The 15821-nt window shown below is 34.6% G+C and overlaps 1 protein-coding gene across 5 annotated transcripts in view; it reads right to left on the minus strand.

Annotated features, from left to right (window-relative positions):
• The window catches only part of LIN28B (lin-28 RNA binding posttranscriptional regulator B), a 138467-nt gene that overhangs the window by 121079 nt on the left and 1567 nt on the right, over positions 1–15821 (minus strand). For 2 of the 5 annotated variants that reach the window (XM_081529358.1, XM_081529356.1), the window contains exon 2: positions 7838–7886. In XM_081529358.1, coding sequence (XP_081385484.1) covers positions 7838–7871 — 34 coding nt within the window. In that variant the 5' untranslated portion in view covers positions 7872–7886. Of the gene's footprint in view, positions 1–113; positions 234–1432; positions 1605–7837; positions 7887–15821 lie in introns of those variants that run through there. The other 3 variants (XM_081529360.1, XM_081529357.1, XM_081529359.1) reach the window with 3 other exon arrangements.

Genomic DNA, 15821 nt, shown 5'->3' on the forward strand with positions numbered 1-15821 from the left:
GGAAGCCACAATGTTCTATCGATCACAACTTCCACGTTTCTGTACATACGTGTACTTTTTCATTAAACTCCGTTTTTCAGCCACATATTACAGTACAGCATGCGATACTTTACTTGCATATTGCTGATTTAATACTGATCTCATTTATAAAAAGAAATTTTCAGCGAAACTAATTCTTTCCGGCATGCACGAGGAGGAAAGAAATCGTGAAGATGATTAGAACTAGTTAATGCACATGCGGCAGCATTGAATCCAGGGTTATTTGCAATGTGCATTCCCCTCCCCCCCAATAACTTTCAATTAAAGTTGGGGTGGAATGGGGGAGGGGGCAGGTGTATAAAAGTTTTCTCGGGCTCACTAACTGAAACTGCGCTTAATCACACTCAAACAATTCAAACAATAGCTCCCTGAAAGCTTTTCAAGTTGTGAATCAGTGTGGGCGGTACAAAACATTTTTGGAGATCTATAACAATAGGTTGCAGAAAGCCCCATTGCGCGACGGGGGGTGGGGGTATTGCTCAGTATTGGGGTAAAAAGGGGAAGGGGGGGACGGGCAAAGAAGGGTGGGAGAGGGGGAGGGGGAGAAGGAAGAGAGAAAATCACAGTAAAACAATAGAAAAGAAAATTAACCTTCGGCCATGTTGCCCCACGGGCCCTCTGCTCCAAACTCGAGAGATGAAAACTTTCCCTTTGGAACGGAGTGGTCTTCTGCATCAATCTAACATCTTGATTTTGTGCGATCACAAATTTAGCTCGCATGGTCTAATGTGCTTTCCCTCTTTTGATTTTTTTTCTCGTCTCTCTCCAGTTTCTGGCCCCCTGAGCACACGTGACTTTGTCAATTACATGCTTTCTTGCTACTAATTTCACCTCGGATCCTTAAGGGGCTGGCAAGAGGAAGAGATAACCAATCGCCATTTCATCTATGCTGACATCAAAATAATTTATGAATGAACACGAAAAACTCAAACATGTTATCTTAAAGACAATTTGGGACGCTTCTTTACGATAAATCAGAATGCCGATTTCTTGCTTTTACTTAAACACAATGGAGGGTCCTTGTGAATCGTCGATTTAGAGAAACGGCACAGTCATATATGTGCACACGCGTGCCTTACACACAAGCCTGTCTAAATAATCTCATTTAGGGGGGAAAAGCCATTTAAATAAAGCAACCGATGTTATGCTCCCCGCCCCCCCCGCCCCCGCCAAGAATTCAACTGATCGGTAACAACAAACCTGCTTAGGATGCAAATTTCACATTTAATTCAATTCTTAGAGGAAAATATGTAATTTACAAAGGATCTAATTGAACCTAATTACACATCCATGAAACTTTATATAATGGTAATCTACACCCACAGTAGGAGAAATGCACACAAGTACCTGATTGTGCCCTGAAATATTTTTCAAATTTAAAATAAAATCCTACCGGAAAAATCGCTATCACCTTCATGCAGTCAAACTGTGTTTAGGTTTACCGTTTCGGAACATTTTGGAGGGGGTTGGTAAGGAATTGTACTTCACAGGTTTCTCCGCCATCTCTTTCCGGGGGAGGAGATGTGATTAATGACTTCCTAAATAACAGCCCAGTTTTCCAGCCTAACATAGAGTGAACCTCAATCAGTGGCGATTGTTCCCCAAGAGCAAGGCGACGTGTGTATGGGCAGGGAGGGGGAGGGGAGCGCCAGGCAGGCGAGGTGAAGAGGAGCCAGAGAAAGAGGTGGGGGAGAAACAGCGGGCGAGGGTGGGGGGAGGGGTGAAAAAGAGGGGCCAGTGGGAGGAAAAAGGTAAATTCACATCTTATTGACTGGACCCTGACATTTTAAAAGTCCACTGCCAGTGGATACAAGAGTTGAATAAACGAAAATTTAATAACGGATTAGGCTCCTACCGTCCCTTCCACGGCCAGCCCCCCAGTTTCAAAATGCTTATCCTTTTACCTTTCAGATTGTTACAAACGATTGTTGATTACTAGATGCTGACACCAATATTGCCTACCTCATCGACTACTACAGTAAATACTATAGATCAACTGGAAATGCTTGATTTCCTTTGTAATATAAAATAACACCGGTCTTTGAAACATTTAAACGCACCACTACCCTTTCCCCCACCCCACCCCCCATTTTCTTAAACAAGCAGTTTACCAAGAAACTGTACAGATACCACTTCCCTTCGGCAAAGCTACCGAGTTTACCCTCCCCCCTCCAAACCCGCAATCCACCCCCCACCCCAACACACTCCTAACTCTTAACACTGTTTCACACAAACTAAAACGTAGGGATTCTGAGTCCAAAAGCTTTGGAAAACCCACAGAATCCACCTATTTACACCTCCTCCCCATATTAAACAATGAAATGGACAATTATACTAATTAGTTCAGATCTGAAATAAATGGATGTATATAAATAAATGTTATTTTCAGCTGTTTGTGGTAAAAGGCTCCAATGGAGACTGATGAATTTGAAAAGATTTTTCGTCTGTTTCTTTCCTTTGTTGTTTCTCAAGAAAGGGAGCAAAGCTATCTCATTTTATTTACTTTGGTGGAGAGGGGGAGATAACCATGTGCCAGCTGGTAGGGAGTAAAGAAAAAGTGTAAAAATGCAAATGATTTTGCAGGAGTTCCAAAAGCTTGAAGCTCTCAAAAAAAAAAAAAAATTGCTAACAAAACATTTACTTGGCATTACTTTATTAGAAATCAACTGATTACACTGACCTATAATGAAATAACTTTAACAATGCTAATCCAGGTTAAATGTTTTGAATAATAGGAAATAAAAAAATTAATTTAAATCAATTGTGGGGGTTTTAATATTTTGAATGAAACAATCACTTCAAAAAAATCAACATCTGGTAACAGAAATAACATGAAAAGTATTAACGCAAACTGAGGAAATGTCATTATTTATGTAAAATTATCATAAAATTCACAGGCAGTATAATTTAGTTTTGTCACTGACACATATCTATGATAACCAATATTTTACCTATGTTTGTTTTTAATCAGAAAATGGCCTAATCAGCATAAACTCAGAAACATGTAGGTAGGTTCTGAATTCTTATTTGTTCAATGTGATGAAATTCAAACCTATAAATACATAGATGAAAAGTGGGAAATACCATAAGTGAACCACACTGGATGATACGGGTTATGAGATTCAGTTTTGCCGGAATGGGGGCCTCCAGTATTAGTGGAATTAAGGTAGGGTTCACTGGACTGGTCACTGGTGTCAGAGGTTATCGACTCATTCATTTCCTGAGAGGGACATCGGCCTTTCAAGTCGTGTAGAAAGCTTTTTCCAACCGGGAACTTTGAGAAATCCTCTAACATTCATTCACAGAGAATTTAAGGCAAATGCATTTACATACCTGGGGCAGGGAGGGGGAGTGTGGAGAGTAAAAGAAAGGAGAGGAGGGGAGAGGAGAGGGAGAAGCAGGGAAGGGAATGGGTAGGGAGGGAAGAGAAAGGAGACAGTGACATAGAAAATACCAGTTTCCATTTCAGGGATATGGCACTGACTTTGAAAACAGACTCATCTTTTCCTGCTCCCTGCCCTCAATCTTTTGAGCCTAAGATCCTTGTTTAAAACTAACCATAATCTTTTTAAGCTCATAGAGTTCTTCTTTCACCTAAAATGGTCCCTGGAATCTCCTAGAATGCTTTCCAATTTGTCACCTTCCTGAAGTCTTCTGGTTTTAATTTTTTTCTCATTTCCTACTTGTTTTTAGAGCCAGAAAGACCTGTGCTTGACTCAAAACGCATGTTTTATACTTGTGGAAGCCAAATGTTTCAGTAGCTTGATTTATCATACTTCTTTCAAAATGTCTTTAAAATGAGTTCAAGTAGCTACAAAGAATCCTCAACGCACTGTGGGTAAAAAAAAAAAAAAAAATTAAGGAAATAACCTATTAAATGCCCGTTGGTTATCACAATCTAAAATTTCTACGGTTAAGAAACGAAATACAAGATTTTTTCTTTCTTTTAAAAATTCCAACAGTACAATGCAAGGAGCCGAAAAAGGTTCCAGAGCCCACTGTTGTTGTTTTCAAGTAAAAGCAATGAGTGACTTCTATACAGCTGAAACAATGCTTCGGTTCTTCTTAAAACTAGGAGGAGGGGCTGCGGCACCACGGCGAGCGGCTCCACCCGGGCTCCCCTCCCGGCAAATGAGGCCGGGGTCTGCAGCCCGCTCTACCCTCGTAGCCCGGAGCTTCACGCGCAGCCCCGCGCCCCAAGGTCGCCGAGACCCCCAGATCAGCGGATTTGCCCCTTCCCTCCACCGCCCGCCCTTGCCACTTCCTCTCCCCTTTCTCTCTCCAGTCACCTTTTCCTTTATTCACCACATCACCACCTCAGTTCTAGAAGTTGAGCCCTTCCAAAGAAGGCTGAGGATTTTTTACTAGTTAGGGTACTTTCACATTTGTCATTTTGTCCCAACCAAATGAACACCGAACAAAAGGAACCCTTGCCTCCACTGGGATGGAGGCAACGCTTGGCACAATCTGCTACCTTCGTTGCATTTCCAGACATATATCATTTATAATCTGATCTCTTCATCAGTGTGATATGTCAAAGTCTCCGCAATCAGAAAACTGAAGTTGGCGCGGGGTGGGGGGGGTATCAGAAGAAGCCAAGAAAAGAGCACCCCACCCCCTACTCCCCGACCAGGCCATGCCTAAAATGGAGCTGTCTTCAGACCCCCGGCGCCGCCGTCCTTTCGGGAAGCCACGAAAACGTCGCCGTGCGCCTTTGCAGGGTCAAGAAAAGCCGTCTGTGGGGAAGGCGGTGGGGGGCAAATGGAGTGGATGGAGACCAGGGGCGATTTTAGGGAACCCCTTCTCTGGCCGCGGCGTGAGGTTTCCCGCCCAGAAGATGCGGACCCGCACGTCGGGCAAACTGTTGCCGATCCCTCCCACTGCGTTTCAGTAAACTCCTTTACTGGCAAGTAACTTTCTTGAAATTCTTACAATACGGAGTCAAATGAAAGGAGTGCCTCTGCTGTTGATCTTACAACAGAGGCACTTTAGAATATGGGTGCTATTTGTTTTTTTTTTCCCAGAGCACAATTCCGTTCTCATTTAATTTCCTTATCTGAAAGCAAAATGTTCTGTCTTAACACAATTGTTCCGATTTGGTAATTTTTACACAGCTATATAAACCTCTTAAAATTTTTCCTTAAATATTTTAACATATTTCCCCAGGTATAATTAAATAAAATTACGGAAATAGAGAAAACGACAGCATTTTAAGTTTGCCAGACAAATTGCCTCTATAGTTCAGGCACTGAACAATGCTTGAAAACAAGCATTTGCAAACGTTCTCTTCTTTTTGGTTAGTTAAGTATTTAGAACAACAAAATTATTTCAGAAAGGGGATATTACTTTAACACCATCATTCTGTAAAAGTTTATTTTTTAAAACGAATAGCAAAAAATCAGTTAACATACTTCAAGTAAAATAAAAAAATGAAAAATTTATTATCACTCATCCCAAATATGTTCTGAACTGTGCTAAACAAACACTTGGCTATGTAATTTTAATTATGACAGCAATATGTTAGAGAAATTATTTAGTAGTAAGCATTTAGTTGCCCAGAATAGCACAAAATGAAGGTTGTGTTTTATTTGAAAAAATGAGTCCCATGTTTTTCACCTGTACTACTTGAACAGGTAGGTATGCCTCATAATTTAAAGACCTTTTTGCAATAAATACTGAGTCCACAGAAATGACACTAAATAATGTAAGCATACAATTTTTCCCCCTCTCAAAGCAATGAATGAAAGTTTATTCTTTAAAACTTAATCTCATCAAAACAAATAACTAAGAGTAGGGGCTGTTTCCTAGATATTTCCTTTAATATCTTCACTTTCGGTTTATTTGGGGGAAAAGGATAGGTAGGAGGAAAATGGAAAGGGAAAAAACAGTACAAGAGCAAAAGATGAGGCAAATGAGAAGAAATCTTCAGGCTTTAAAGATGTCTGTGTGAGAGGCAAATCTGTGGAGAAAAAGCATCCAGCTACAAACTGGAGGCCAGAGTTCTGGTCCCATTTAATGACCTTGTGACCTTGGATCATTAAGGTTCTCCAGCCCTCAGTTTCCAGGACCTTGGAGCAGTTGATATGCAAGTCTTAGGCATAAATGTAATCTCTGACAATAATCTTTCTTTTGGGGAAAGTGCAACCTCTCCCTGGCCAACCCCTTTTTAATCACAAGGAAACACAGACATGAAACTTTATTGCACTCACTTAACACATTGGTGTTAACATTACTTCCAGCAGAAGAGAAAAGGGCCTCTGGACTGCCTCCAGTTTGCCCCCTGAGGAAAACCACAATGGACAGTAAGGGGAAACTAGTTGGTAAATTAATATATTGTAGCAACTTTTCAGAATCTTCTTTTTCATGGTACTCTTTAGAGCATCACCTCTATGTCAAAGGATTCACTCTAGAAAAAAAGTGAAGTGCTGTCAAAAGACAATACCAATCAGTGGTTTCCTCACTAAATCTTTCGATCCCTACTGCTTTCCTCTCTCTACCTACAATCCTGTATTTGATAAGCTTAATACTAGAATACTATCTTTTTACTTGTACTTATAAATGCTCATGAACTCTGTCATCATAGCTGTTAAGAATTTTGATAGCATTAGTCAAGAGAAGAGCCAAGACATTTAATCCACAAGAGCAGAAGCCAGAATAATACATTATCACATGCATGAATGCTCAGGGGCTCAGTGGGTCCAACTCTTTGCAACCCCATGGACTGCAGCCCGCCAGGCTCCTCTGTTCATGGAATTTTCCAGGCAAGAAACGTGGGTTGCCATTTCCTCCTCCAGGGGATCTTTCCCACCCAGGGATCGAACCCCCATCTCCTGTGTCTTCTGCATGGCAGGTAGATTGTTTACTGCTGAGCCAAGGGGGACGCCTGGCAATACACTGTTACTAATAAAACCATTAGGGAAAGAAGAGTACTGTCAGTTTTCAGTTAGTTTCAGTAATACAAGAGAATATTTATACATCAAAAGCCTAGGTTTTAAAGTACACCTAAACAAATGAAAGGATATATATTTTTGAAGTGTAGGTTTAAGATGTTAAAAGTTCACATGACTCATTTTGTATTAATAGTATGTTAGTTGCTTAGACATGTCCACTCTTCACAGCTCCATGGACTGTAGCCCGCCAGGCTCCTCTGTACAAGGAATTCTCCAGGCAAGAATACTAAAGTGGGTAGCCATTCCCTTCTCCAGGGGAACCTTCCTGACTCAGGGATCAAACCAGGTCTCCTGCATTGCAGGAGGAACCTTTACTATCTGAGCCTCCATGGAAGCCTATTAATAATATAACGAGCAACTAATTTGATACAAACTGGTGAAAAGCAAAATAAATGGGACTTTCCTAGATTAGGAAAATTCTCTAATTTCCTGAAAAAAAAGTCTAATATATCATACTATTTATCTTATAGTAAATTATTTAAAAACAGCAGCAAGTCTCTATCGTTAATTTAACAAATACTTGTGAAAGCCACTTTTCCTACAGGACTTACAAAAATGAACAAGTCACAACTACTTTTTATTCAGGTCCATAAGCATTTAAATATTATCTATTTTGCCTGAGACAGGGAAAAAGGAATCACAGAATTCAATACTGCTAAAATTAGGAGGAAAAAGAGTTAATTAGAAGATTTTACCCTTGCAATTCTGGTGGGAGTACAGTAGAATATATGGTACCCATTTTGCCACAGTGGAGAATTTCTGAGCTGTCATATTTTCTCATATGCCTCCAGTGATCTTTTTTTAATAGATGTTAGTTAAGTAAAAATGTAATTGAAAAAAAGACTAACCTGGGGCTGATGAAACCTGGTTGAATGACCTCATTGTCTTCTGAAGAACCTAAAATCAGAGAGCTCAAGTCAGTACTACATTAATTGCTCATTTAATTGACTCTTCTTCAGCTTAATGGCTCATTAGAAAGCAGTAAAATGCTTAGGTTTTGACTCTGTGAAGTGACCTGTAAACTTTTTTTTTTTTTTTACAATTTAAGACTCACCTGGCAAAATTAGATAACCAATTGGCATAAACTTGCCTTTCATTCCAATTCAAGGACAGTAGTTTAAAAAAATGTCTAAAACCTATTAAGATGTAGTCAAAGATCCAGATTTCAGAAGCAATGCAGTTTAAAAAATTTTTAATATTTAATTTTACACTGCAATTCAAGAATCCCATTCTTTTTTAACCACAGTTAACAATGAACCCAACCCACAATATTGTGTTCCTTGATGAACTTATTTGACTATTCTCTTCAGACATCTTTTAGAAGATAAATCATGAGACTCTTTAATTGTGATACTACACCACTGATCCGGTGTCTATTACATATAAATACTTGTGGAGAAAAAATGAACTTTAATGGTGGTAAATTTAATCACTGAATAAATTTAACTAAAGCAATCTAATGTGCATTAACACAGATTTTATAAAGAAAAAAGTTCTTTTTTAAAAATGAGTAATGATTTTCAAATATATCCACTGGCAGATGTCACAGTACAGTAAAACTTGCAGTAAAGAGGTCACCCAGTAATGAAATACAGCAATTGCAACAGAAACTCCTGATGACCACTGAATTACCAGTTTTATCTTCAGGTCAGAGTTATTATGGCTTGCAAAATAGATTGGTTTGAACATGCATCCACTCACCTGCTACAAGGATGTCATTCCCCTCTTAACTAAGTTTTATACTCTGTATCTACTAAATCAATTCACAAAAAATAAATTATGTGTAAATTCTCAAGTCACAATCTCATTTTTTTCTCAAAGCAAAATGGAGGTTTTTCCAAATTCAGAGTTCTATTGAATGTTGACCCAAGATTTTTCTTACAAAGGATGACAACCCCACTGAGTAAGATTTGAAAAGAATAGAGAAAGAATGTGAACAAAAGGCACGTGAACCTCTGTACATTAAATCCTTCAGTTATCCTCTGTTTACAACCCAAATACAGAGATAATGACAGATCCTAATGTTAACAAAATTCATTATCAAAACTTACTGAAGTACTTTTCCTTTACATTGAGCCTATATTAATTTTGCACATTTGGTTTAGGTGAGGGTGTATTTAAATATTATACATAAATTTCAGCAAAACCTAGCTCATATTTTTCTAATAGCCCACAGCCCAGGCTTAATTTTCTCTGCTTATATTTACAAAAAAGTTCAAAATAACATATTCAAAAGCTGTGAAAAAAACATAGAGGAAGTGTTTGCAAAAATTATTTTTTCAAATAATTCAGGTGCAAAATTATCATAAATGATAGATCTAATAAACTAAATAGTAAATGGTATAAGAATTAGCTAAATAACATTATTCAATTCTAAGATTTCTAACTAAGAGCTTTCTGGGTTTAATGAAACCCAGTTAATCTGAATGATCAAGATGTTCAGATTTTTCACTATCCAAACTTACATGTGATGTTTTCAGTTACTGATAGTTTTAATGTTATCATCCTTTTCAAAGGAAAAGGTGGAATTATTTCACAGATATCAGTATATTCCAATGATGTTAAATAATGATTTAAAATTTTTCAAAAACAAAAGAGTTGGAAGAGAAAGCAGAATTGTTTAAATACGAATATTAAAATCTACCTATATGAACAACTATGATAGGAATGATAGATTAATGTTATATAAAATATTCATAATATTAAATGTTCATATTACTATAGGTGACTATTTTTTGAAAAGAAATAATAATGATAAATAATGAAAATAATTCTTTAATGGCAACGAAATATTCCCAAAAGAGCTTTTTGTAATTTTATACATAGGCATTTTTATTTATTATAATGCATTTATATGCCCCTTCACTAGAATAATCCCTAATTATCATTTAAATCTCCACTTAGCCTTTTTCTTACTGTTCCATATTGAGTACAATGCCTCTACCATTCAGCACTGTGCTATAGTTAACTGTAAGTGCTCAACAAGATGTTGTTCTCTCTCCCAATTTAACTCTATGCTCTATGGTGGGAAGGAGAGTGTATATTTAGCTCATCATTGTAATCCTAACATTCTTTAGTGTTTAATACATTTTTTTTTTTAATGAATCAATGACAATGAACTTCTGAACTGGGGTTGACTATCTCTAGGATGCCCTTTATGAATTAAATGGACATATAGACAAATTTTTCTTAAAAACCATCTTTTCTTCAAGAAAATGTGATACACAATCATTTGATTATTGCAAATATAAAATATGTACATATAAAGTGACTTCAATAATTTTATTTTAAATATACTATAGACTTACCAATATAAAACTGCCTAATTTAACACCATTCATTACATTCGATTTCATATTTCCTCCTAGTAAAATATGTAAAATAATATTCTCAAGTACATTACATATTGTTGTTAATCCACTATTGTAACTATTTAATGTATAGGAAAATGATTACTACTGTGCATTATACACTATAATTTATTTAAACTGACAAGCTGTTAAGCCCAGAGAATTGAGTAATAATAAATAAAATACTGCTACATATTATTGAGAACTTTATTTAAATTCAATTTACATCATGTTAGCTTTTACTTCTAATATTAATAAAATGCAACAGTTACTTTAGGTTGGCAAAAAATGGTTTAGTAATCAAGAATATTCACCATAATAAAAGCAAATTTATTTCATTATTCTCATCACCATAATTTCTCAACATCTACAAAAAGTTAACAAATTTTTGTTTCTTATCATTAGTATTTTCAAAATAATGTAAGCATAAAGTACATTATAGTTTGCTAAATATTCACTTCATGCATGGCTTATAAAAAATTACAGTCTATTTACAGTATGTCTCAATCTGTCTTTGTAAAGCAAAGTAGGCAGGAATGTGACTTTCCTTGCTTAGAAGAACAGTTAGTTGGGGGTAAAGTTTTTAAATGATTACTTAAAGTCACACTGCAAACCTAGTACAAACACCAGAGTGAACACAGTATAAACATCAGAATAAAACCTAAAGCACAGTATTTACACTTACTATAACTTAAATATAGCATATACACATATGAAATAAAACATTAGATGTGGAAGTTCAACACTGACATGAATGTGTGCGCTTTATGAAAAATATTTTCTTAAATTGTCCTGTAAAGGAATGTTTCCTGTAAAGGAATGTTTCATAGGTAGGAAATGTTTCAGTGTAATTATTTTTACAAATTAGTCAATAGACTAAATTCAAATTCCACCCAAGCAAAATCAGGGTAAATTATTGTGTAATTTAACTCAACATCCTACTGTAACTTCAGAAAAAACTGAAAATGCTATACTTTCAATTAAACACAGATACAGAAAATTTAAAGAAATAACCTATTTGAAACTGAAGTTAAGACAAATATTTACTTGTGACTTTATATAATGGTTTTCCTGTTAAAACAGGAAACCTCACTGAACTATTTTGAAATTATCTTTAGAGCATGGAAAAAAATCAATATTACTTTAGAAAATATTTCAAAATTATACTTTTTATATTTATGAAGCAAATGTTATTGTTTAGTTTATAATATATTTAAAAAACAGTTAACCTTAAATTAGAGGCTATTACTTGTCATACTGCTACTCAATCAGAGATGAATTTAACTTTCTCGACCATTTTACATATTGACATTTTATTGATTTCACATAAAATATGGGCAGCTCTAGTCTTCTCTGCAACTACTGTAGTGAAAGATAATATATTCTAGAAAATAAAAAATTTCAAAGAGTAATCATTTAAGTCAACTGGCATATTGTCAAGATTGTTTAAAGGTACCAACCATAGCACAAATAATAATTGGTAAACGCAATTCTTCAGCTTAAATGTGAATGTTGTAACACAACTAAGCCATGGCACAGTTGGGTTTGCTAATGCAAATAGTTTGTATTTTCTACCATATCAAACAACAGTTTTATATATAATAAAGCTCACAGCTAAGTCATTTGTTGAGGTCATATTGAATAGGAGAAAAAAATTAGTGGTTTTAAATTCGAAAGAGTCAAAATAATGGCAGAAGTCCCATCTTAATGAAGCCGATCACATATCCTTTGAACTTTAAGACAAAAACTTTAAAATAGCTTCATTTTTTTTTTTTTGGATAGGTAAGAAGTGGATTTATTTAGAGAAACATACTCTACAGACAGTGTGGACATCTCAGAAGGCGAGAGCAGCCCCAGGGTATGGGGCTGTCAGTTTTTATAGGAGTGGGTAATTTCAAGGGCTAATAAGTGGGAGGAGTATTCCAGCTAGCAGAGCTTCTTGATATGATAAACAAAAATTATTCTAAGTAAACCTGAATACTTCTATATAAGTACAATATTAACAGGAAAATTTTATTTGATATACATTTTAAGTTTTGATATACATTAATGATGAAAAATTTATATCACAAGAGATTAACAACTAAATGAAAACTTTTAGTGCACTTGAAATAGTTTCAATAAATACTTTATAAAGATCAAGAGATGTTTTAGAGGCTGCTTACTTTTACATCACAGCCAGTGACCAAATAGTGTAATAAATGTAATTTTTTTTAATCAGGATTTTAACTAGCAAAGGAGATTATACCAAAAACCTAATGCAAAAAAGACAAAACATAATTTATACATGTCTTCTAAAAATCTTAACCTATAAAAAAGTAAATTTTGTTTTTAACTTATACAAATTATTTAGCTGAAATGTTTTTTTAGTGCCTGAAAGAAATGTTACATAAAAGAATTGTTTGAAAAATATAGTATTTTGGCTCTCGCATTCCCAAATAAGAAATATTGATTTGAAAATTTATAAAAAATTTAAAACATGTTTTCCCACCAATAGAACTGGCCGTTCAATGCTAAGTCCTTTTTCCTATATAATTAAGCTTTTGTTCAGCCATGAAAAAACTAGAAACTGATTGCTTGAAATGAGCTGCATGCCCTTTGTCCTGGTTTGTCACCTTTGACCCTTAATTTGATGATCCTGCATGTCAACCCAGTCTATTTTTAGGAAAATAATGTCAAAGTTCTATGCTTAAAATAGTATTTTTTACTGAAATATTAAACACATTACAACATTCCTTTCAGGTAATTTCTACAATGGTTTCATATCAGTGTTCATTTCACACAATACAGAACACAATAATATTGTTAGGGGTGACAGCCTGGTGTTTATCTTGCTTCAAACAATAGAAAATCCCCACAAAATGCTAAGTCAAGATTATTATAATTTCAAATTTATATTTTTCTCTTTATTTAAAAATGCATATATTATTATTATTTCTAGTAGAACTTATTTCATGAGTCATTTAATTTTATTATTTTGGTAACCACATGTTTTGATATTGGTTTTCATAGTGCCACTTTGACAGTGATATAAACCCAAGTCAAAAATTGCAAAGATCTAATTCATACTGAAGTTTACAGTGGTGTTCCCTAGAATTGTACAGTTTTTGAGAAAACTCACTGGTCTCTTAAATTGGTTTTAAAATCTTGTCTTCGTCTGGAAGTGGCAACTTTCAAAGAAAGAGAAAACCTCTAGCACTGATCCCAATGATTTTACTGACATTACCCAAAATCAATGTTATATTAATATACTTCAGAGATGAAATTTCTCTATTATAATTTTTGGTTGATTTTAATGATTACCAAATTTCATATGGGTAAAAAGAATATATAAAAAATTATATATATGAAATATATATAATTTTTTCTTACAGTGATGATGCTATTTGAACATCTACACAATTTCTGTGTGCTGTTTCAGTCAGATTTAGCAATGGCCAACATGGCTGTCTTGGTTCAGCACTATGGTCAGCGACTTCATAGAGAGTTACCGTCAGAGAAATCCAACACAGTGTACACGTATATACTGGGTAAGTTTCTCAAACCAATATAATTCTATACTTCATATATTCCTAGATATGATCATATAAATCAATTTTAAGTATTGTAATATAAAGAATTTTTAGTTATGTATGACAAACTAGAAATTCTTTACTATGTGGTTCATCAAAAACAGTTCAAAAACAATAGTTATTTATAATCCAAACACAGTTCCTTCAAAAGGCAAGAAAATCAAGTACAGGCTCTAAAGCATTTAAACATAAAACCTCAGGAGTATTTATGACTACAGATTTTTAAAAGAAAATAATACTCTATTAAAAATTACCAAATAAGAAAACTCTTTAGTTGACCAAAATTTTGTATAGTCCCTTTCATAATCAATAGCTTAATTACTTCTGAATTGATTCATCTCTGACTCTCCATTTTCCTTTTTCTCCAATCAGTTCCACTATGGATTAAGATAAATGTTAACAGATCATTTCCTGACTTGCGCTTTCTATTAAAGTCCCCAAAATTGGCAGTTTTGAATAGCACGTTGTTTAAAGAAACATCATCACTATACCTGAAGACTGTCATGAAGATAGTTACCTGAAAACATGCATACAAGTTTTATTTATTAACTTATTTTTCTCTTAATTATGATTTGTAAATTATGATAGCAGATGTGTTATAAATACAAAAAAGTTACATGATTAGATACCAAACATTATCAAACTATTAGGTAAGATCTGCTTAATCTCTTTGTTCAGAGTAAACAGCAAAAAAAAACCCCCACTTATATCCACTATTTTTATTAAAATTCTAGTGTTTGTTTTTTTAATTTACATGTACAACACACTTTTAAGTCATTCTGAAGATTAATTTTGAATACTACCATACCAAAACTTAATCTATTTCTCTTATACAGAAGTATAGTTCACTTCATTTACCCCCATTAATACAATTTTTAATCTAAATCCTGATTAACTTCACAAATTTTTCATTGTTTCTGAAAGAAATTTGGCACAGACATGTAATAAGACACTCTACAATTTGACAAGGATTAATGGGGCTTGATCGCTGCATTATTTGGTTCCAGATCTATTGAGGAGCATCAATAAACAGTTCTAATAACCAACATGAACTACAAATTGATTCATATCCTTAAATTCTCTCGATATTTTAATATCAAGCAATGATTAGCTGATCCTATTTGTAAAATGGAAAAGTCAAATAAAGCATTTTATTCATTTTTAGTACCTTCCCCTCTCCAGCAAGTACTAGAAAGAGGCCTATGTCAATTTAATTCTTAAAGCTCTTTAGGAAATTTGGGCACACTGGACTGCCCTATTTCATACATTCAGAGAGAAAGAATAATGAGAAGCAAGAGCTGTCCCCCAAATGAACAAGGATCTATTTAATCACTAATCTAAATGGAACAGTATTACCTATTGTGTTGTTCATTTATAATATGACTTCTCTATTACATTAGTGCAAACCCATAACAGAAAAAAACTAATGGCATAAATTCCATGATAATTAAATTTGTATTTTGAGAATCACACAAATTGGCATAAATTTCCAATAGTTCAATTTAAAATTTTGAAGTTTCCTTGAAGTCCTTAAAAAATTAAACTGTGATGTTTCATAACTTATTGTTGGACTTAAAAATATGCTTTACCATCAGATGCATTTTAAAAAGCGTTATTGCAATATCACCTAATACGCTAATAATCTGAACAAAAAAACGAAAGGATTTTTTTAATCCGAGTAAAAATCATTTTGTCATACTTTTCTAAGGATGGTGTTAAATGTTTTAAATTCATTCTAACATCAGTTGTCATGTGTAATTCTAACTTCCACAATATTTTGACCAAGAAATTAAAAACTGCAATAAGACACGAGTCTATTTTCCCTTGCGTTAACAGCTATAGGGATAAAAATCCTCAATGGAGAATTTAGTTCTATGAGCAGTAATAATATTTGATAACGTTAACATCCT

Source organism: Giraffa tippelskirchi, chromosome 9, assembly GCF_054371585.1.
Source record: "Giraffa tippelskirchi isolate mGirTip1 chromosome 9, T2T-mGirTip1v1.2.pri, whole genome shotgun sequence".
NCBI classification, from domain to species: domain Eukaryota; kingdom Metazoa; phylum Chordata; class Mammalia; order Artiodactyla; family Giraffidae; genus Giraffa; species Giraffa tippelskirchi.